This window comes from Temnothorax americanus, unplaced genomic scaffold (assembly GCF_048541705.1).
Source record: "Temnothorax americanus isolate GAGA-0224 unplaced genomic scaffold, ASM4854170v1 Scaffold44, whole genome shotgun sequence".
Classification (NCBI taxonomy): Eukaryota; Metazoa; Arthropoda; class Insecta; order Hymenoptera; family Formicidae; genus Temnothorax; species Temnothorax americanus.
This window is the reverse complement of record NW_027509591.1, coordinates 644,567-666,057: the sequence shown is the minus strand read 5'-3', so window position 1 is coordinate 666,057 and position 21,491 is coordinate 644,567. Positions and strand designations below refer to the sequence as shown.

The following is a 21,491-nucleotide window of genomic DNA, read 5'->3' as shown; positions in this document are numbered from 1 at the left end:
CCAATACGAGACAAAAAGTATTCTCGTAGATAATTTCTCATTCCGTTAGCAGTATCTCCAGCTCGATTAGCCCCGACTCGACCAAGCCTGGCAAATGTTGAGAACAGTAGTTCCTCCATTTCCCGTATGTGATGGTCCCATCCTCTGTTTCCGCATCAGTCATGTTTCTGGGGCAGTATTGTCTATCATTCCAATTTTTTCCTTCTTCACCCATTATAATGAAATTATGAAGACAGGAAAGGACCTTGAAAATATTTCCACAGTTGGTAGGCGACATGGTAAGTGGTCTATGTAAGATTTTCCATCGTGCAGTCAAAATTCCGAAAGTTTTCTTAATTACTCGCCGTGCTCGGGACAAACGGTAATTGGAAATTCTATTTTCATCGGTCAGTGTTCTCCTTGGGTACGGTCGCATCATATACTCTGTGAGCGGGAATGCTTCATTCCCTACAAACACAAAGGGGAATGGTCTCTTTTTTTCTGGAATTAGGTTGGGATCAGGCAAAGACACATTTCTGGATGCTAAATCGTCAGCAAAATCAGTGTTGGCCCACACGCCGCCATCACTTATGGAACCTAAAAAAAAGAAAACAACTCAAACTTTCCACTTGGCGATTATCATTATATAGCTACAAAAAATGCAATGAAGAATAACACTTACCAAACTGTTCGACATCCACCCATGTAAACTTGTACTGTGCATCACACGTTGCCATCATAACCATACTGAAGAACTGTTTATAATTAAAGAAATTTGATCCTGAATTTCTGGGTGCTTGAATCCTCATATGGCTACCATCGATGGCCCCTAGGCAGTTGGGAAACTGCCAGGATGTCATGAAACCATCACTAATTGTCTTCCAGTCTTCCTTGCTAGGAACTCTTAGAACATAAGGCTGAAGTATGTTCCAAATCTCTCTGCAAGTTTCGTGTGACTTTGTACACCGTCGATGTCCCTGAAACCGTGCGCAAAGACTATGCGCACGCAGCTGCTCAGCCAACCCTGGGTCGTGCTGGCGCGGCTGTCGGCCGAGGAGCTGAGACGGGCGGAGCGTCGGGCGACGCCGCAAGCGCGACAGGTGGCGAGAAGGAGCCGGCCAGGCGTTCCAGCGCCGCCGAAAGATCAGGTGGTGGTGCGTCAGGCGATGCGCGTGACGGAGGGCGCGTGCCAGTGGGGCTCTCCGGAAGAGAGGGAAGCGATCCGGAAGGCCGCGGAGGCGTTCGATTGCGCCTACCGCATTCAGCTAACCCAAATTACCGTGCAAGAGACGGTGACGGCGATGCCAGACGGAGAGGCACCGGAGCAGCGGAGCGAGGACAGCGATGGCTTCCAGAGCCCGGCATCCGGTGAGAAGACCTCCGGAGACGAGGGGAATAACCCCTAAGGCAGTAAGCCAGGCGAGCGTTCCGAGGACGGGGCTCATGTGATTTTCAGTTTTATTATATAAATAAAGAAACCGATCAGTTTATTTCCTTTTTTATTAGTTTGATTTTGTCATTCAATGAGCCCGTCCAGCGCCATTAGGTGTAAGATATGCGACAACGGTCGCCGAGCAGCGGCTCGCTTAGGTTAAGAGTTAGTTTTTTCCCAGTCCACAAGAATTTTAGTTTTGTTTGCACAAAGATGCCTGACTCGACCGAAACAGGGAATAGGTTAATTTAGACTAGGTGCGTGGATTGCGGTAAAACACCGACGAGGTCAATGGCCGAGTTACGTACAATCTTCAGAACGGGGCGCCAAACGCGCGAACCACGCGTGTCGCGCGGATGATCGACAGGGTGCCGAGTTGCGAAAGTACCAAAAAAAGGCACACGCGAGAACGGTGCGATACGACCACCCGAGCACCATGTTCGGGCGACAACCCGCGAGATCGCGAACGCGGCGCCATCGCGGAAAACGGCCAAAGGTGCCAATTAGGCAGCACATAGTAGACGCGGAAAACGCATCGCGGCCAAGATCCGACCACCCGAACACTTAGTTCGGGCGACAACCCGCGAAATCGCGAACGCAGCGCCATCTCGTAAAACGGCCAGAAGTGCTGATCAGGCAGCACTCGGGACACCGGAAAGTCGCATCGCAAGCGAAATCCGACCACCCGAACACTTGGTTCGGGCGACAACCCGCGAAATTGCAAACGCAGCGCCATCTCGAAAAGCGGTCGCAGGTGCTGATTAGGCAGCACCTGGGACACCCTAAAAGTGCATCGCGCGCGAAATCCGACCACCCGGACACTTGGGGTGTTTACGATAACTAATCGGATCGCTGATCGGACTGAGCAGTGGCACTCAACCGCTAGACTTCTAAATTTCCCCAGACTAATCCGGATTAGTGATCCCTGTCTCACAGCAGCACAGCACTGATCCCGCATGGCGCATGGTGGAAGAAAGTTGACGGAGAAATTATAATTTTATTGAAAGGTAATTCCAGGTAATCCTTTTTATATGTCATAAATAATTGTACAAAACATAAAATAAAGTTAGTAATAATAATTTTAAATGTATTTATTTTAATATTTTTGGTCTAAACATTGGATTCCTTTTCATAAAATTAATCTATTTTAAAGTTTGAGGTTATATTGGAAAAGCGTAAAATTAATAAAAAAAACATTTTATTAATTATTAGATAGATAAAAACTAATGACTTATGATTGATGATTGTTCGCGAAATCGCTGATTAATCCCGACGATGGGAGCGGGATAAGAAGGACGCGCGTGGAAGGTGTTCACTAATTATTCACTTTATTTTTTGTGTAACTCACAAGGGGACCTTCAGGCTAACAGATTTTTGTTTTTTTTTCGTACTTACTGTACTTAAGGGTCATCACTCGGACATCAATTTCCCAAAGTATTAAGGCGTGCTTTTCAAAAAAAAACTCGAGAAAATCGACTTTGAAGAATTCCGAGCGTGCTATGTACACAGAATTTTAATTTAAATGTAAAATTTATCAAATCTATGCTAATTAATATTTAATCGTTTTCAATTTCGTTTTCAATAAAAAACTTACATTTTCTTATTTTGAATATTGGTACAAAAATGAAAAACGTCAGGTAGGAAATAAAATGGTTTTATATTTTTGAAAATTACAAGAAAATACAGCGCAAAAATGATATTAATAAAAATATTGTTTAATTTTTAAAAGTGAATTATATGATATGAAATATATAGTTTAAAATATATTGTATACAGTCGTTTTACACGTCAATATTGCACGAACCAGGATGATAATCATCGTAAAAGCAAGGGAAACAATAAGTTTCACGGCATCTAGCACACCGTACGAACGCAGATATTTTACAGGCGCAAGGTTTTTTTTAAAATGACTATTGGAAAACATACTTCATTGACGTTCATAAAAATGTCTCTGTCATCACAAAGGTTTGAAGCGAATCGCCACGCGTATCGAATCATGTTCTTAAAGATTGGAGAGAACAGCTGGTGATGTACAACAGATTGAATTTTAATGCAATTTTCTCGAGAATTAATTAAAATACCTGTAAAATATCTGCCTGTAAAATATCTGCGTTCGTACGGTGTGCTAGATGCCGTGAAACTTACTATTTTCCTTGTTTTTACGATGAATATCATCCTGGTTCGTGCAATATTGACGTGTAAAACGACTGTATACAATATATTTTAAACTATATATTTCATATCATATAATTCACTTTTAAAAATTAAATAATATTTTTATTAATATCATTTTTGCGCTGTATTTTCTCGTAATTTTCAAAATAAGAAGGTGTAAATTTTTCATTGAAAACAAAATTGAAAACGATTAAATATTAATTAACATGGATTTGATAAACTTTACATTAAAATTAAAATTTTGTGTACATAGCGCGCTCGGAATTCTTCAAAGTCGATTTTCTCGAGTTTTTCTGAAAAACGCGCCTTAATACTTTGGGAAATTGATGTCCGAATGATAACTCTCAAGTACAGTAAGTACGAAAAAAAAAAAAATCCGTTAGCCTGAAGGTCCTCTTATCAGACCACAGTCTGAGCCGTCTTTAATGTATCGAAATTTTTACAGTTTGACCTGAGAATTGATGAGCGGTGTATAAAAGAGAAGTCTTTGTATGATCGTTGCAGGCGAGCGACAATTATATAAATTGCCCTCCTCGTGTGGTGAGTCTCCCGTGAGCCGGTGAGACACGTGGCGGTCGGCATTCGCGCACGTGTGAGATTGAGCTGTCGTGTTGAGGCACCAGAGTTGATGAGCGGTCTATTTCACAATCTATGAAACGATCTAGTCAGTGTGGTCACTGCAATGTGCACGATTAACCGGAGTCACGATGCGAAACGTACAGAGCACACGTTACGCTTCTGGTTACCGCGCGGCCATTTTCACAAAAGCCTCGATCGCGAGGAAGACGTTGGCGATGAGCGCGCCCGTGCTTGCGCAAGCTGCCGCGGTGATGCGGCGTCGATATTCGATCGATGCTGCCATCTGATCGGGCGGCGCAACGGTAACGGAATCTCGAACATTCCGCCCGCCATCAGCAACCTTGTTGATGATTCCTTACTCTTGATCCTTCATTCGGTTGAAATGGGCAATATGGCAAGCTTGGCACTTGGCCGAGTGAGTGTCGTGGTGGCGGTCTTCAGGGTAACCACCCTGGTGAGTCCATCCTTGCCGGGGTGCAAAGCTGTTACTCTGGCGAGTGGCCATTTGCACGGTGGAGAGCGTTCGTCGATGAGCAGCACGATGGACCCCACCTTGACATTGTTGTTGGGATGATGCCACTTGGATATCGCCTGCTGGCGTTGCAGGTAATGAGCCGACCATTGTACCCAAAAATGTTGAACACGCTGCTGGATGAGCTGCCATCGAGATAGTCGTGAGATTGCTAGGTCAATCAGAGATGGCTCGGGTATGGTAGTGATTGGACCTCCAATGAGGAAATGACCTGGTGTGAGCGCAGAGACGTCTTCAGGGTCGTCACTCAGCGGTTCTAAAGACCGTGAGTTGAGAATGACCTCGATTTGCGTAAGCAACGTTGTGAGTTCTTCCGTCGTGAGTAGAGTCTCCCCGATAGTCCGTCTCAGATGAAACTTCAACAATTTCATCACCGCCTCCCACTTGCCCCCCATGTGTGGAGCGCCTGGTGGGTTAAACTCCCATCTGGTGCAATCACGTTGTAGAATTTGAGCGATTCGTTGATGTTCTTGGGAACTCTGGATGAACATTTTCTTGAGCGCGGCGTCTGCTCCAATGAATGTTGTTCCGCAGTCCGAATACATGGTCTGAGCAATTTCCCTTCTGGCGGAGAATCTTCGGAAGGCAGCTATGAATCCTTCTGATGAGTAGTCACTGACTACTTCGAGGTGAATTGCGGAGGTGGAAAAGCAGACAAACACACAAATCCATCCCTTGTATGTTTTCGCACCTCGTCCTTTCCATGTTTTGATGGTGAGCGGTGCGGCATAGTCAACTCCTGTATGAGTAAACGGACGTGACGGCGTAACCAGAGAGAGAGGTAGTTGGCCCATCAGTTGATGAGCACGGATCCCCCTCTGCCGAGCACACACGACACACCGTAAAATATGAGACTTCACCGGAGCCCGTCCGCCGATGATCCAGTATTTTTGCCTGACATGAGGCAATGTCAGCTGTGTTCCTCCATGCAAGGTACGCAGATAGGCGTGTGCAATGATCAAGGTTGAGAACCGCAATTGGCGAGGCAAAATCGCCTGATGCTTGTTGTCTTGAGCTAGTGCTGATTGGTTGAAGCGGCCGCCAACTCGGATGATCCCTTGAGCGTCTATATACGCAGTCAATCGACTGAATGCGTGAGCAGTTGGTAGTCTCGAGTTGGCCGTGAACATCTTGATCTCGTGCGTGAAGTATGCCGCTTGAGTAGCCTTAATCCAGAACAATCTGGCCTCCTCCAAAGCTGAGTGTAAGTCCAGTGGCGTGCGTCGGCGCCTTCCCAGAAGCGATATGAATTTGAAACAAAGAGCTGTTAATTTCAATAACTTGTTGAGAGTTGAGTACCGATATATCAGGTCCCAGTGATAGTCCGGTTGAGATGCGGCCGCATGCCAGGACGATCCTCATGCGCGCTCAACTCGTCCAAAAGCGCGGGTTGAGATGGCCAAGCTTCAGGGGTGAGTATTCACGGTGGTCCCGTCCACCATAATGAGTGGCTTTGGAGTTGAGCAGTACTTAATCCTCGTGATGCGCAGTCGGCTGGGTTAGACGTACCTGGTACGTATTTTCAATGTGCGTTCGCAGTGAGCTCTTGAATTTGAGAAACTCGGTTTCTCACGAAATCCTTCCAGCGCGATGCATGAGATTTAATCCACGTGAGTGTCACCACAGAGTCCGTCCACAGGTGAGTTGCTGTGACGTTCAACTTCAAGGTGGCTTGAACGTATTGCATGAGCCTTGAGAGCAGCAGTGCTGCGGTGAGTTCAAGTCTCGGGATGGTGAGCCGTTTGAGCGGTGCTACCTTAGTTTTGGAGCACACCAATGAAATCGTGGCGCCATTAGAGCCGTGGACGGTGATAAATACAACTGCAGCCATTGCCAGTTGAGAAGCATCAGAAAAACCGTGAAATTCCACTGACGATGTACTCCATGTGTTATACCACCGAGGTATTGAGATCTTGCGCAAGCTGGTGAGTTCCTTTCTGATGATGAGCCACCGTGATGAGAGCTGGGATGGCAGTGGTTCATCCCATTGGAGCTTATGAAGCCAAACCTCCTGCAAGAGCATCTTCGCCTTGATCACGACTAGTGATGCAAAGCCTAGTGGATCGAATATCTGAGCCACTTCAGATGAAACGAGGCGTTTGGTGATATGATCGATATGCAACGAGATCCTTGTTGAGAATGCGAATGAATCTTCTTGAGGAAGCCATCGTAATCCGAGTATTTTGGTTACGCAATCGTCAAATGTAATTTGTGAGCCCTGGTCTTTCTCTGCTTGAACCGCAGTAAGCACGTCTGGATGAGTCGCGTGCCACTTGGCCAATGGAAAGCCGCCCGCCATGCACAAGTTCTTCAGTTGCAATGCAATTTGAATTAGCTGTTGGACCATGTCAGCGCTTCCAAAACTGTCGTCGACGTATCGACCTTGAAGGATGGACGGCATTGCAAGGGGAAAATTGTGGCCTTCGTCCTCCACCAGTTGTAGCAGCGTTCGTACTGCCTAGAACGGGGCAGCCTTGGTACCATACGTGACCGTGGTTAGATAATATGCCACTTCATTATGCCGTTCATCGCTCCATAGAATCTGTTGTAAGTTCCAGTCATCTTCATGCACGTTGATCTGTCTATACATCTTGGTGATGTCCGTGGCAACTAGATGTCGAAATTGTCGAATCCAGAGCAAGACATCGGTGACGTCTAAATGCAACTTGGCTCTCGTGTGCATGATATCATTAAGGGAGCAGCCAGATGTAGATGCGCTCGAACCATTGAATACCACACGTAATTTCGTGGTTGCGCTGTCTGGTTTGAGCACTCCGTGATGTGGCAAATAATATTGCGTGTGCTGACTGGAAACGGGTGAAGCTTTTTTCATGTGATTGAGATCTCGATATTTTGTCATGAATTGGTGATACAGACGTCGATAGTTGTCATCTCGGGAGAATCTTCTTTGTAAGCTTTTCAAACATCGATGCGCGGTGAGATACGAGTCGCCGAAAGTATCAGGTGATGATTTTAGTGGAGTCGAACTGTGTATCGACCTGTTGAATTCCGTGAGACAGTACTGTCGTGCCGCGCCTGGGGTTGCAAGGTCGGCACGGAGTTCTTTGGGATCCGCCGGGAGAGAGAAGACATACAAATCCAGATTCTTGTAGAATAGTCTTTTAATAAACTTCGATATTTTATTACACAGGTGTTTCTTAATCTACTGCCCTGACTTGCGGGCGTTCGTGTAGTCGATTACATTTGGTTGCGCGTGATCTAGTCTTTCGTTCCAGACTGCCCGCCGCTTCTCGGAAGGGCGGGCTTTTATTTCTCTCGCGTTAGCTTCCGCGGTGCTGACTTAGCTGTCAGCGCTTTTGCTTCCGGGCGAGTGACCTGGATGCCACTTGCGAAACCCGGAATGCCACCTCAGGTGAGTTTGGCAAGATCCGGAAGCAACGCTGACAGCTAGGTGTCGCAATTCGGGGTCGTTGACCTTCGCCGCACAACATCCCTCCCCCCGTGGAAAAAGAAAACTGAGGTATGAAGTTTTATCGTTAGTGCTTTCTTTTCCCATAGAGGTTACATTCTGTTTCAGCTTAATTTATACTATTCGTTGTGCGTTGTCGGCGTCCATTGTCCCGAATAAGATCTTACCTATTTGGCTTGTCGTTATTTTATACACGGTTCGTAGTCGTAGTAGCAGTTACGTTAGTTTTGTATTATTTGGCTGTCATCGTCTGCGTTACTACATAGGGCACTGTGGTGCCCTTCCCCCCGTTGCGGGTGACGCTACACTCCGCAACAGGACAGAGGGACGTGGTCCTGGTTCGTCCTTGTCGGGAGTAACACTTTTGTAAGTTTGATTACTATATATGTGTATTTTTATCTTTCCTCTTTGTTTACTGCTTTTTGCTGCTATTCCGTTGCGTGTGAGCCCTATTCTTCGATGAATGCTTTTTGGTCGTCCGCGTCGTTTTAATTGGTTACGGTTTAATGTTTGCGCGACTCCCTAGTGCGCTCCTGTAGGCGAGTCATGATAATTATATAGTGTCTGTTGCTTTTTTTTTGTATACTCCTTTGGAGTGTTCTTATCTTGCTGTGTCACCTGCACGGCCGATGCCTCCGGTATCGGGTTTCGGCTCAACGCGTCGGCTTTCAGATTATTTTTTCCGGCTTTGTGTACGATCTCGTAGTCGTACTCTTCCAGATTGTTTGCTTTTTGAGAATCTATTATTTCTATTATTTTTGGTACTACTATTATGGGCGCGTTCCACTGGCTGGCGCTAGGCTGCATTATTCCGTCGTCCATTATTTCTTGCGCTATTTTCTTAGTCGCGCTCAGTTCATCGACGTCTAGATAAAATACGTCGCCGAAATCCTCGTGGATTTGCTTTATCGTATCGCGCTTTTCATTGTTTAACTTCTCGAGCTGTAATTGGTCGCGTAATTTCTCGCGTCGCCCGGTAGTGGGCTCGCGTTCCGCGGTCGCGTGTAACATGAGCCCATCGGCGGAGTCGTTCGCCGGCAGGTCTTCTAATGTTACGTGAGGTGTGATCATCTCGACCGGCTTGTCCGTCACGTTTAAAATGCTGGCCAGGCATTTAGATTCGGCTGGCTTTACGAGGAAATGCCCGATGAAAACTTTGCCGTTTTTTACGATGCCTATTCAGTTTTGATCGGTTACCGCTTCCACGATGGCTTTGCTGTGGGGTGGCCTAGTCATCTTACGATACGGACGGAGCTTAAATGTAGCTTTATCTATTTTTATTTGTTTTGTTGCGTTGGAGATTTCGGCCTTATGTTCTGTTAGGAAGTCGTTTCCTAGTATCCCTTCATATTCGATCGGGAAATTATCCTTGACCACGTACATAGTGTGGCGAATCCTTTTGCTCCCAAGATCCACTGTCGCCTTTATTTTTCCGATTGTGTGAATCTGGTGTCCGGTTACGCCGATCAGTGCTAGTTTTTCCTCTTGCACCATTGTCTTCCCTTTTAAGTTGCCCACTTTAATTAATGTCAGTGTTGCTCCGGAATCTAGTAAAAGATTCATTTCTCTTCTTTCCGCTTCCCGTATAGGCAGTGTTATGATATCTAACGGGCCTGTCTTGTGCTTCTCCGTTATCTGAGACACTCGATACTCCGCTGCGGTGCGTACCTTACCCTTCCTGGGTCGCTCTTCTTCTTCACTGTTACTGCTGTCGGAGGATGCGTCCTCGCTAGATTCGCTCGCTTTGATTTTTCTTACCGTGCCTACCGGTGCTTTTTTCGCACTTTCCTGTTTTGGTCGGCGCGGTCGCTCGGGTTTTGGTCGTCCGTTTAGTGTCCAGCATTCGTCGCGTTTATGCCTTACCTTCTCGCAATAGGTGCACTTTATGATGTTGATTCTATGGGGCTTTTCTGCTTTTGGCGGTGTGTATTTGCTTGCATACCGGTTCGAGCGGCAATCTCGCGCGTAGTGACCGGTCTTTCCGCATGTATGGCATTGCACATTTGCGCTCGCGTTTCTGGCGTCTTCCGCGGGGAGTCTATTTCTTGACGATGGCTGTCCGTTTCTCGGGGAGGGGCCTCTGACCTTTTCCTCCGCGTTGGCGCCGGTTATCGCCTCTTGTAGGCTTTGATACCGTTGCGCTCGGACCAGCATTTTTATGTCGTTGTGCAGTCCTATTTGAAAATTGTGCAGGGCTTGCATCTTGATGCTGTCAAAAATCGCCTTCTGCTGTTCTTGAGAGTGCTCTTGGCCTTCTTCCATGGCCTCATACAGTTCTCTCGCTAGTCTCTCGACTCGACGCCCAAATTCCTGCGCACTCTCTCCCGCTTTTTGTTTTAGCGAGTTGAATTCTAGCTGCAGGTGGGTCATACCGCGCTTTCCAAGATATTCTGTTTCGAGTTCGCGTTTTAGCTGCTCGAAATCGCGAATATCGCGCGTGTCGAAGTCGGTCATTGCCTTGCCCTTGAACTTCGTGCATAGAATTGCCTCTAGAAACATGGCTTCATCTATGAGCTGAATATTCTTTATCGCGTACGTACTTGCGCTAATGAATTCACGAACGCGTTCTCTGGATTCTCCATTTATTTCGGGAATCATATTACGCGCTTCCTTTAAGCTAAGGAATCCGACGTGGTGCCCTGGCTGACTACGGATGTCGCTCTGCGTTCGTCCGTAGGTCACGTCCAGCGGGCCCTGGCTGATCCGTACGCATCGTTCTTGCGCGTCGGGGCGGTCGTGTAAGGATTCCAGCCGGCTCACGCGGTCCTGTACGTCGCGGATCATGCGTAGAACGTCGCTGAGCACGGAGCCTATTGCTCCTGGGCTTATTTGCGTCGGCTCGGGGGCTCGACTTTGGTCGGTTTCAGACGGTCGCCCATTTTCAGCGGGTCCTGGCCGCTCCATTTCGGCGTTAATTTGCGCAGGGGTTATGTCCTCGCGCGGCGTGATTGTCGCGGCAGCTCGTGGCTGGCTCATTGTTTTAGCCCGAGGGGTATAATCCTCTTCCTCGGGGTCAAATATATCGCTATCGTACGATGTTAGGGAGAATTCTCCTCTCCCTGCGTTCTCGCTCTGAGTATCGGCCGAGGTGTCCGATCGTGCGGCACCGTCGGTCGGGGGCTGTCTGTGTGCGTTATCGTGTTCGTCGCCGCTTGTGTTGTCTATGCTATCTCGCGGGTTTTTGTTCGCGTCGCAAAGACTAGCGTTTAAGAATTCAAATTCGCGTTCTACGATGACGTTAGGATGTAGCTCGAGCACCGGCAAGCTCGCGTCGTCGAGTTGTACGTGTAAATTTCTTCGCACGCGATTTAATTCGTCGTGGTCTGTACGTCGTGCGGCGCGAAAACGGTTTCGGATGCTATTCTCGATTGCTTGTTGCGCGCACTCGCTCAACACGAAGGACGCGTTACTAATAGGGGGATGCCGGGACACGCCGTCCGACATCTGTTAGCGCTTAACACTTGTCTCTTGTAATCGCGAAGCTTCCCTTGGCTTTCGCGGTTATAGTTGCTGTAATCGCGAAGTTTCTTTCGACTTTCGATCGCGAGGGACGTTCGCTGTTTCTACGCTCGGCGCGTGCCGTAGTCGGTTTACAAATTGCTTCGGACTTACAGTACCGTCGCGCAACGCATGGTGTCCGCTTTCTGCTGTGTCGGAGTTCTGCAGGGCCTCTCCACTGCTTTGTGTCGTCTCTGCTTCGCTGTATCCCTGCTGCGCTGCTTCGCTGGCTCGGTGCGTCCCTGTGGCGTTGCCTCGAGCTGGCGAGTCCGTGCGGTAGGTCAAGGCCTCTCCGGTGTCGCTGATAACACTCGGCGGCTGCTACCGTTGTCTCACGTGTTGCTCACTTGGGATCCGGCTGGCTGTTCCTTTCCGGGGTGTTTTGCCGCCGCTTTATGATCCGTTCCCTTTTGCAGGATGCCGTAGATCTGGCAGGATGTCTTCTCGTCCGGTTGGCAGATATCCCACCGCTGCCACCAATTGTCGTGCCGCGCCTGGGGTTGCAGGGTCGGCACGGAGTTCTTTGGGATCGGCCGGGAGAGAGAAGACACACGAATCCAGATTCTTGTAGAATAGCCTTTTAATAAACTTCGATATCTTATTACACAGGTGTTTCTTAATCTACTGTAGGGATGGGATATCGATAGGAAAGTATCGATATGTCGTATCGATACGCATCGTAGAACAAAGTATCGATACACCAAAAAATATCGGCCGTAGCGTATCGATACAGTAAATATCGAACGTATTAATATTAAAAAAGAAAATAACCACGTAATAAATACAAAAGAAAGGAATCGCGTCGATTTAATTCCGGGGATGAAAGGGTATTAATTGTTCAACGATAGCTGTGTTTCAAGTCCGACAAATAATCGGCGCGCAGTCTATTAGTTTGGAATATATGTATATGTATATTATATACATTTTAATTTGTTACTCTATAACTATTAATTCCTGTACTTGCGCACGACGTACCGCGTCTGACTCTTATAGCCGTCTATTAATTCAAAAGAGGAATTTATTGAACGAAATAATTGATATTGGCGATGGAATTCGAATTTTATCTCTTTTATGTCTCTTTCTGCGTTCGTAGGAAGGAATCGGTTACGTAATGAAAGGAAAGCGAATGCCCGCGACATTAACACAACAGCTTTTGCGACGTGTGTATATTTATTTATAAAATTAGCGGATTTATACAAAATCCTCACTCCTTATACACAATTTAAACCATCGATTATAAACAGCGAGCCGGGCGACCGTTGCATAATCGAAACGAGCGATTTACACAATGCGTCGTCTTCGTTCACTTTGCAATTGTAAGAGAAACTCGCGCCACAGCCAATTGCTACATTTATTTCCTTTTTCCTTTCCTTTATTTATTTTTTTTCTTAGCGAAGAGAATCTGCCCGTTAATTATTAAACCCCGTAAAAATTCCCTATCACGCCAAACATGAAATCGTCTTACAATCGCAAGCTTCCCGTTCGATACGCCAATTTTAATACTGCAGCCGTCTTATACTGATAGCCGTCCTTTAAACTTTATCACTTTTACGACAAGTATACCCATGTACCGGAGTGTATTCGCTGCTCACGCAATGTCCATAATACTATGACTAAATACAATAACTGCGGTAACACATTATACAAATATAACGTTGCGCCGATAAGTAAATATATATTATGTAAATAAAATAAGAGTTATCCACTGGTTTCGACGGAGTATACAGTTTAATATATTGCATAAACACACAAAACGAAGCTGAATTTACGAGTATATCGCAGGAATACCGCTCGATTTAAAAATACAGTTTAATATATTGCATACACACACAAAACAAAGTTGAATTTACGGGTATATCGCAGGAATACCGCTCGATTAAAAAAAAAAAGTTTAATATTTTGCATAAACACACAAAACGAAGCTCAATTTACGGGTATATCGCAGGAATACCGCTCGATTTAAAAATACAGTTTAATATATTGCATAAACACACAAAACAAAGCTGAATTTACGGGTACATCGCAGGAATACCGCTCGATTTAAAAAAAAAGTTTAACATATTGCATAAACACACAAAACAAAGCTGAATTTACGGGTACATCGCAGGAATACCGCTCGATTTTAAAAAAAAAAGTTTAATATAGTGCATAAACACACAAAACGAAGCTGAATTTACGGGTATATCGCAGGAATACCGCTCAATTTAAAAAAAAAAAGTTTAATATATTGCATAAACACACAAAACAAAGCTGAATTTACGGGTATATCGCAGGAATACCGCTCGATTTAAAAATACAGTTTAATATATTGCATAAACACACAAAACAAAGCTGAATTTACGGGTACATCGCAGGAATACCGCTCGATTTAAAAAAAAAGTTTAACATATTGCATAAACACACAAAACGAAGCTGAATTTACGGGTACATCGCAGGAATACCGCTCGATTTAAAAAAAAAAAGTTTAATATAGTGCATAAACACAGAAAACGAAGCTGAATTTACAGGTATATCGCAAGAATACCGCTCGATTTAAAAAAAAGTAAGCTATATTATATTATGCACTCCAATGGAAGACATTTTCGTCTATTCGAAGGACGCGTCCCGAAAAACAAGAACAGTAATATTACCACACTATATAAATATTTGGAACATTCACAGCCCATATCACTTAGCATAAACATTATAAACAATATATTTTTATATTATAAACACGCGTGTACAGATACCCATATAGTGTGGTAGTATATGAATATTACCACACTATATGAGAATATTTGGAACATTCACAGCCCATATCATTTATCATAAACATCATAAACAATATATTTTTATATTATAAACACATGCGTGTACAGATACCCATATAGTGTGGTAGTATAAGAATATTACCACACTATATGAGAATATTTGGAACATTCACAGCCCATATCCCATATAATTTCTTTTATTTTACGCGGACTGGGTATCTAAAGTCGAATGCAGCAGAGTATGATATAATCATACTCTGCTGCATTCGACTGTAGATACCCAGTCCGCGTAAAATAAAAGAAATTGATTGGCTAAAAGTCTTTTGAAATTTACATGAACCAATCTTCTAGTGGGAGGGAATTCAAAAATAGTAAATGTTGCAAATGGTCACCTGTTAATCTACTCCTATTGTCGGTCATTATATTTCCAGCTTTGGAAAATAATCGTTCGCTGGGAACGGAAGTGGCGATAATACTTAAGTATTTCATTGCTATGTCTTGTAGGGCCGAATGTGGGTGCATGCTCCAGTATTTTAGTGGACTCTCATTCAGAGTAATCGTTGGTTGGTTCAGGTAATATTTGAGGTCATCGGGCATCGCATCATTGTCACGATTGGCAATCCGTTTTGATTGATCGTCAGCCGCAAGATTTTCATGAAACGCCCAAAAGTCGTCTCGTTTGGCAGTGGACAATTCAGCACACACGTTTTGCTCATTTGATTGTTGTTTAGTCGCATTAATCATTCTTGTGATTTTGTTTACAGCCTGAGAACACGCAACTTTATCAGAGAAGTGTAAATTTTTGAATCGTGGATCGCAAATAGTGGCTATGGCTAAAGGCGTAACCTTTTCTATATGCTCAAATCGTTTCAATAACTGTTTAATTAATTCTTGTTTGAAATGGATACCTATTTTTGTATCCGGGTTTGACGATGTCAATTTGTTTTTAATGGTGTGTACAATAGGTATAGCTTTACTTGCGGTCAGGTACATTTCGCCACATATAATATGTGTCGCATCTTCAAATGGTTTTAATAATTCCGCGAACTCTTTTGTCGTCTGCAATTCCGAAGCACTTAGCATTGGTGGTGCTAATGGTGATTGTAATAAAATTGGACTGATTATATCAGCCAATTTGATAAATCGATCAAGCATGTTCTTCGTTGAATTCCATCGCGTATCTACGTTCTGGATCAATTTAAGGGTTGATTTCATCCGTAATTCATCTGCAGCGGGCACTGAATGTTTGAAATATGTTACGATTGTTTTGATCTTCTTGCATAGATCTTTCACAATAGCGTCATCCTTAATAATATTTCCCGGTACTAAATTTAACGTATGAGCAAAACATGCCAAATATTTTTCAGCGCCAAATCCATCCACAATCGCTTTTTTCATGTTAGCTGCGTTGTCAGAAATCACTATAATTATATTTTCTTTATTTATTCGCCAGTCTGCAATAATCTGCAATAGCCATTTTTCGATATTTTCAGCTGTGTGTCTCTCTGTCAGTTCGGTCACACCAATTGTAACAGATTTATGCTGTTCGCTATTCACATAATGGGCTGTTACGCCCAAAAAACTTTTGGTGTTCAGCGTGTCCGTCCATATGTCTGTAGTGAGGGATAAATTTCGAACTTCCGAAAGACGAGTTTTTATCATGTCTGATAAAAACTCATACTTTCCCTCCATAAGAGTCGTTATTGTTGTCCTACAAGGGATTTTGTACAATCGTGAGACGGTTTGCATGAATTTTTGGAAGCCTTCTTTTTCCACCGTAGACAATGGTAAGTTATCCTTTGCGATCATATATAAGAGTTTATTAGTAATATCAGAAGCCTTCGATCCCCCGTCTAGAAGAGAAATAGAAGAGAAACGTAGTTTGCTTTGATATTTAGAATCAAACGGAACTAATTAAAAGGTGAGATTAAAATTAAAGTGTATTGCAAAAAAAATATCCTCTATGGTGAATATACACTTAGATAAGTAGAATAAAAATAAAAATGTCTATATTTAATGTACCCAGTGAAAACAATCTAGTCAATGTTTCTGTACCATGAGTCGCAATAAAGCTTTAAAAACCAAATAGTCTGTCAATGCTGTCTGTCTCAGGAAACTCCGGATCCCAAAAGCCTTAAAAAATTTATTATTTATATTATGTAACATAGTATTTATTATTTATATTATGTAACATAACAAGTGATAATAAAATAAAATATACCGTCTGGTGTATTTGGTCGCTCATATTTGTATCGATGTCGCGAGCATTGATTCTTTCGTTTTTGTTCTTCTTCTTTCGATAATGACAAACTTTTATAATACTAAAAATGTAATATTATAATTACTTTTTTATGAGAAAAATATATTTACTTATTTATATTTATATTTATTTTATTTATATTTATTTATTTATATCCCATAACTATATTGTTAATATTGTTCTTACTTCTCTACATTCCCAGCAATCCCAGCCGTTTACTTTTGCTCTGTCAGCTTTACATCGCATGTTAAGCTGATGCTCTGAAATGTCCTTTCTTAGATGTCCTTTCTTAGAACTTATGTTAACTTTATCTTTTAATTTATTTTCCATTTGACATAATGAAAAATCCAAACGTTTTACAGGAATTTTCCTCTTAAGTTCTAAACAATTTTTTACTTTAGATGCAACACTTCTTTGCATAGGACTGGCTTCTATCACTTCATCTTCATCACTATGCAATATATTAGCTGCCTTATGTTTATCTATACTTGAGGACATCATCTTTTCATTATTCTCGACTGTATAAGATCTAAGTCGAGATTGTCTCATTATCAGTCCCTTCTTTAAAGATGGTGTAATTTTTGTAAAAAGCATCGATGGACTTTGCTGTTTATTTTCGTCGGTATTTGTGTTCAATTTAATAGGACTTAAAATATCATCTAACTCCAATAATGGAATACTGTCGCTTTCATCCTTCGACATCATTTCATCCTTTGTTTTACAAGGTGTATCAACTGTCATTTAAGATGAAAAATGGTTACAAAATCCCATATACATATATAACAATTAATCGATGAATTCATTAAAATATGTTTACACAAATAATACTGAATTTTGCTGTTTTCACTGGGTAATAATAATAAATAAAAAATATTTTAAACATTCTTAAGAAATTTACTAATAAAAACTGCATACCCATAAATGATTTCTGTTTCTGAAAAGCCACGTCAATCCTAGGTTGCTTCGTCTTTATTGCAACAAAGGAAGATGTTGATGCCTCTGAATACATTGATGTAGTCGATAGTGTCGATGATGTTCGAGTCGTTTGAGAATCAGGATCATCTACGATCTCGAGCTCGTCGTCCGTATCGGTATGTTCTTGAGAGTGTTGAGACTAATATCAACATAATAAAAAATATAGTTAAAATTTCTATTTGATTAATAAATGTAGTAGTGATTCTACTATTTAAGGAGGAATTAATCTGATTCTATCTAAAGAGCCTCTAGGAGAGAGAGGCGCCAACAGCGTTATGTGACCAGCCGTGATTGGCTGGCAACAATATGTAGTGAACATTGCGACATTGCGAGGTGAGGAGAGGTTAAACCTCTTCTGTGCTCTTCTGGATTGGCGTCGCAATCTCGCAATGTCTTACTACATCTTACTACGTATTGTTGCCAGCCAATTATGGAGGGCTGGTCACATCAATCCGTTGACGCCTCTCTCTCCAGTCTTTCCTAGGGGCTCTCTAATTCTACCAAAACACATCATTGTGCATATGTCAAAAATTGAATCATCTTTTATACAAAACGTGTTATACTACCGTATTATTTTTTCTCCTTTTTGATGCTACTTCATCTCCAGGAGGGGTATTCTCTTTCTGAAGCTGCGTGTTAAAAATATCAGGATGTGAGCGCTTAAGATGGGAACGTAAATTCGAAGTGTTTCCCGCAGTTTTTACAGTCTGCGTGCAAATTCTACAGATTCCGCCTTCAGCAGATTTTATGAACCACTTCCACATTTTGCTTTTGGGAGGAGACACTGTGAAATGTAAAATTGAACAATTCGTGTTTATCTTTTCAGTGATAGAACACAATAAAAATATTCAATACCATACATAAATTTTATTAGTGAAAGATCAATGTGTTAAATGAATATAACAATATTTAAAGAAATAAAGAATAGTGTGTAATGCATGCGTACTGTTGTAGAATGTCAACGAAGACTGAAGACAAAGTTTTGGGTTAAGTGCTGAATAACGTGGACGATAGACGATAGCTCTCTTTCTTTACTTCCCACACTTAATTACGTATACTTCCCACACTTAATTTCTGTCTTAACTTAATTTTGACGTAGCAATCATGCACGTCTGTAAAATTATTAAAAACAAAAGCATTCAGGAATAATGAAAACTCACGAACGAAAATATGAGATATCACAGTAAAAAAGTGTGCAAGTAGAAACTTGCACATTGCTTCCTCATAGTTTTTAAGTGTGCAAGTAGAAACCTGCACATTGCTTCCTCTATGAGAAAGCCTGTATTTTTATGCATAATTATTAGTAGATATTTATTAATTTGGCTTTCTCATAGAGGAAGCAATGTACAGGTTTCTACTTGCACACTTAAAAACTATGAGGAAGCAATGTACAAGTTTCTACTTGCACACTTTTTTTATTGTGATAAAACTTTATTGCAACTAATATCTGTTATACTAATATCTGTTATACTCTTACAAAAATCAATTAAATAATTAATGTTTTTACTAAAAAGATCCCTACTATTTGCTCGAATATTAGCTCATTAAAACCAATTTTTTGACAAAAAATATATTTTTATGGCCTTCAATGAGAACTAATAATGTTTATTAACTAGAATTAAAGTTATTTTTACAGTTTATTTAATAATTTACGAAAAAAATTAAACAAAATATCCGATAAAGCTCATAATTTTGTTATAATATGAAAAAAAAAGAATAATTTTTATACACTTTAAACTTTAAACCTTAATATCGTCTAAATGGACACACCCTAATGTATAACTTATACATGTAACTTTTTAAGCAAAAATCGGTAACTTCTTCACCGATCCTCGCTAAATTTTAAAGAATTATATATGAAATAGAAGTAGAAAGGACTGAAAAATATAATAAAATTAGAAAAATGGCCCAATATTTCAAAATTTACAAAAGTTAGAGCAACCACGGACATTAAATCCGCACATACACACACACATACGAACATTTTTTTTAAATGCAATTTTTCGACGTTTTAGAACACTGAGCATATTGGCAGAAAAAACTCAAAAACCAATTTCTTCGTTGGTTTCTTCTACCCCTATTTCATATAATTCTTTTAAATTTGATTGATTAGACCCAACTTTATGGTTGATTAGACCCAAGAAGCAAAACAAAATCAAACATCATGCGTATTATTCAATTTGTACTCTACTCACCTGGTAGGTAAACAATTAGAAAATATAAAATTGTTAACGACTGCAGAATAAATCTCTGCATAGCAAAGGCGCTCGCCGGGAGAGGCTCGCGGTGGTAGCTGGTTGCACGGAAGTGACCGATATGTTGCAGTTTGCACTAGACACTATTAGATATCGTCTATTCCTCGAAATCTTGTTGTGCACGCACAACGCACAGGTCCACCCGGGGCAACCGGTCTCCACACTCTCCACTGCACTGTTCGGTTCACGCGGCACCTCGCGCGGTTTATAACCTAGACCTAAAAGTCGCTTCGCGCTCTCCGTGAATGCCGAATGGTCGACGGAGAGCCCTTCTCGGAAGTTGGGATGAGCGCGTCGCTCGCTGTGCGCGAGCACGACTATCCCGCTTTAACGGGCGCGGATCGGTCGCGCGGAAGGCGCGGACAAGGAGCACGCACCGGAGACGGATTGACGAATAACAGCCAACGGGGGCAACGGGTACACGGCACGCAAATTGACGCGACGCAAGTTCCGCGACGCGACGCGAGATGCGAGCGATCAGCGAAGGCACGAACCTAGATCGGAATACCGGGAATACTTTAAATTTTTCTTCCTGACAAAATACGTCTGAACCGGTCCGCGCACGTGCGAATTGTAATATGGCAATGGCAGTATGGCGAACGACGTAGGCGACGGCGGCGACGCTGGCGACGTAGGCGTCAGATGCATCGAAATAACTATTCGATATTCGGGATCTAGTATCGATACATGTAAATATCGTTGGCTGAAATATCGATATTTTCTACCGATATTTTAGCTACAAAGTATCGATATTCGCAATATCGATACAGTATCGCACATCCCTAATCTACTGCCCTGACTTGCGGGCGTTCGTGTAGTGGATTACATTTGGTTGCGCGTGATCTAGTCTTTCGTTCCAGACTGCCCGCCGTCTCTCGGAAGGGCGGGCTTTTATTTCTCTCGCGTTAGCTTCCGCGGTGCTGACTTAGCTGTCAGCACTTTTGCTTCCGGGCGAGTGACCTGGATGCCACTTGCGAAACCCGAAATGCCACCTCAGGTGAGTTTGGCAAGATCCGGAAGCAACGCTGACAGCTAGGTGTCGCAATTCGGGGTCGTTGACCTTCGCCGCACAACAGTACTCTTGAAATGTTCTTCACATCTTTGTTCGTCAGGAGTAAGCTCAAGATTGTTGCTCGCAGGCACTTCTTCCTGTGTCCAAAATCTCGAAAGTAACTCGTCGAGAGCATCTTCCCTCTCCTGAACCGATGCATGATGCACTGTAGCAGATGCCAATAATGATGTGTCGACAGGTCCGAGAACGAGCCATCCGAAAATTGAGAGCTGCGCAATTGGCATTCATGTATCTTGTTTGATGATGTTGGGCTTGATGATCTGCCCATATGAGTCAGCTCCAATGATAATATCCACTGGCCGTGGTGTCAGGAAATCTGGATCAGCCAAGGCTACCTTGGTGAGATGCGGCCATTCCTGGGGTTCAGCGTTGAATGGTGGTAGGATGTTCGTTAACGCCTGCAGGGTTAACGCCTGCAGGATGTGAGCCTGAATGATAACGTCTGATCCTGAGTGAAGTGAGCAGAGCTTGAGGAATGCAACTCCTCGAGTTTGCGTAGACTTTCCGCCACCAATTCTAGTAATGAGAATGACAGAATGACGACGAGGAATGTT

At 42.9% G+C, this 21,491-nt stretch overlaps 4 protein-coding genes across 8 annotated transcripts; all 4 read right to left on the bottom strand.

Moving 5' to 3' along the window:
- Positions 1 to 4,534: 4,534 nt before the first annotated feature.
- LOC143903189 (uncharacterized) lies at positions 4,535 to 5,242 on the bottom strand. The gene has a single exon (XM_077416648.1). It carries the CDS (start codon positions 5,240 to 5,242, stop codon positions 4,535 to 4,537), a length of 708 nt encoding a protein of 235 aa, XP_077272774.1.
- Positions 5,243 to 6,219: 977 nt separating this feature from the next.
- LOC143903188 (uncharacterized) lies at positions 6,220 to 7,098 on the bottom strand. The gene has a single exon (XM_077416647.1). It carries the CDS (start codon positions 7,096 to 7,098, stop codon positions 6,220 to 6,222), a length of 879 nt encoding a protein of 292 aa, XP_077272773.1.
- Positions 7,099 to 7,155: 57 nt separating this feature from the next.
- LOC143903187 (uncharacterized) lies at positions 7,156 to 7,557 on the bottom strand. The gene has a single exon (XM_077416646.1). It carries the CDS (start codon positions 7,555 to 7,557, stop codon positions 7,156 to 7,158), a length of 402 nt encoding a protein of 133 aa, XP_077272772.1.
- A 5,219-nt stretch (positions 7,558 to 12,776) lies between these two features.
- On the bottom strand, positions 12,777 to 20,650 carry LOC143903158 (E3 SUMO-protein ligase ZBED1-like). 5 transcript variants are annotated; one of them, XM_077416626.1, is made up of 7 exons: positions 19,806 to 20,650; positions 18,177 to 18,394; positions 17,551 to 17,749; positions 16,822 to 17,369; positions 16,597 to 16,696; positions 16,431 to 16,508; positions 16,088 to 16,228 (listed from the first exon to the last, which is right to left on the bottom strand). In XM_077416626.1, exons 1-6 carry the CDS (start codon positions 19,864 to 19,866, stop codon positions 16,450 to 16,452), a joined length of 1,185 nt encoding a protein of 394 aa, XP_077272752.1. In that variant the 5' UTR covers positions 19,867 to 20,650; the 3' UTR covers positions 16,088 to 16,228; positions 16,431 to 16,449. The 5 variants fall into 5 exon arrangements, 4 of the variants coding, with proteins under 4 accessions (XP_077272750.1, XP_077272751.1, XP_077272749.1 ...); XR_013258626.1 differs by having other exon boundaries at positions 16,093 to 16,228; positions 16,398 to 16,508; XM_077416624.1 differs by lacking the exons at positions 16,431 to 16,508; positions 16,597 to 16,696; positions 16,822 to 17,369 and adding an exon at positions 18,557 to 18,722 and having other exon boundaries at positions 12,777 to 16,228; positions 19,806 to 20,645.
- Between the last annotated feature and the right edge of the window lie 841 nt (positions 20,651 to 21,491).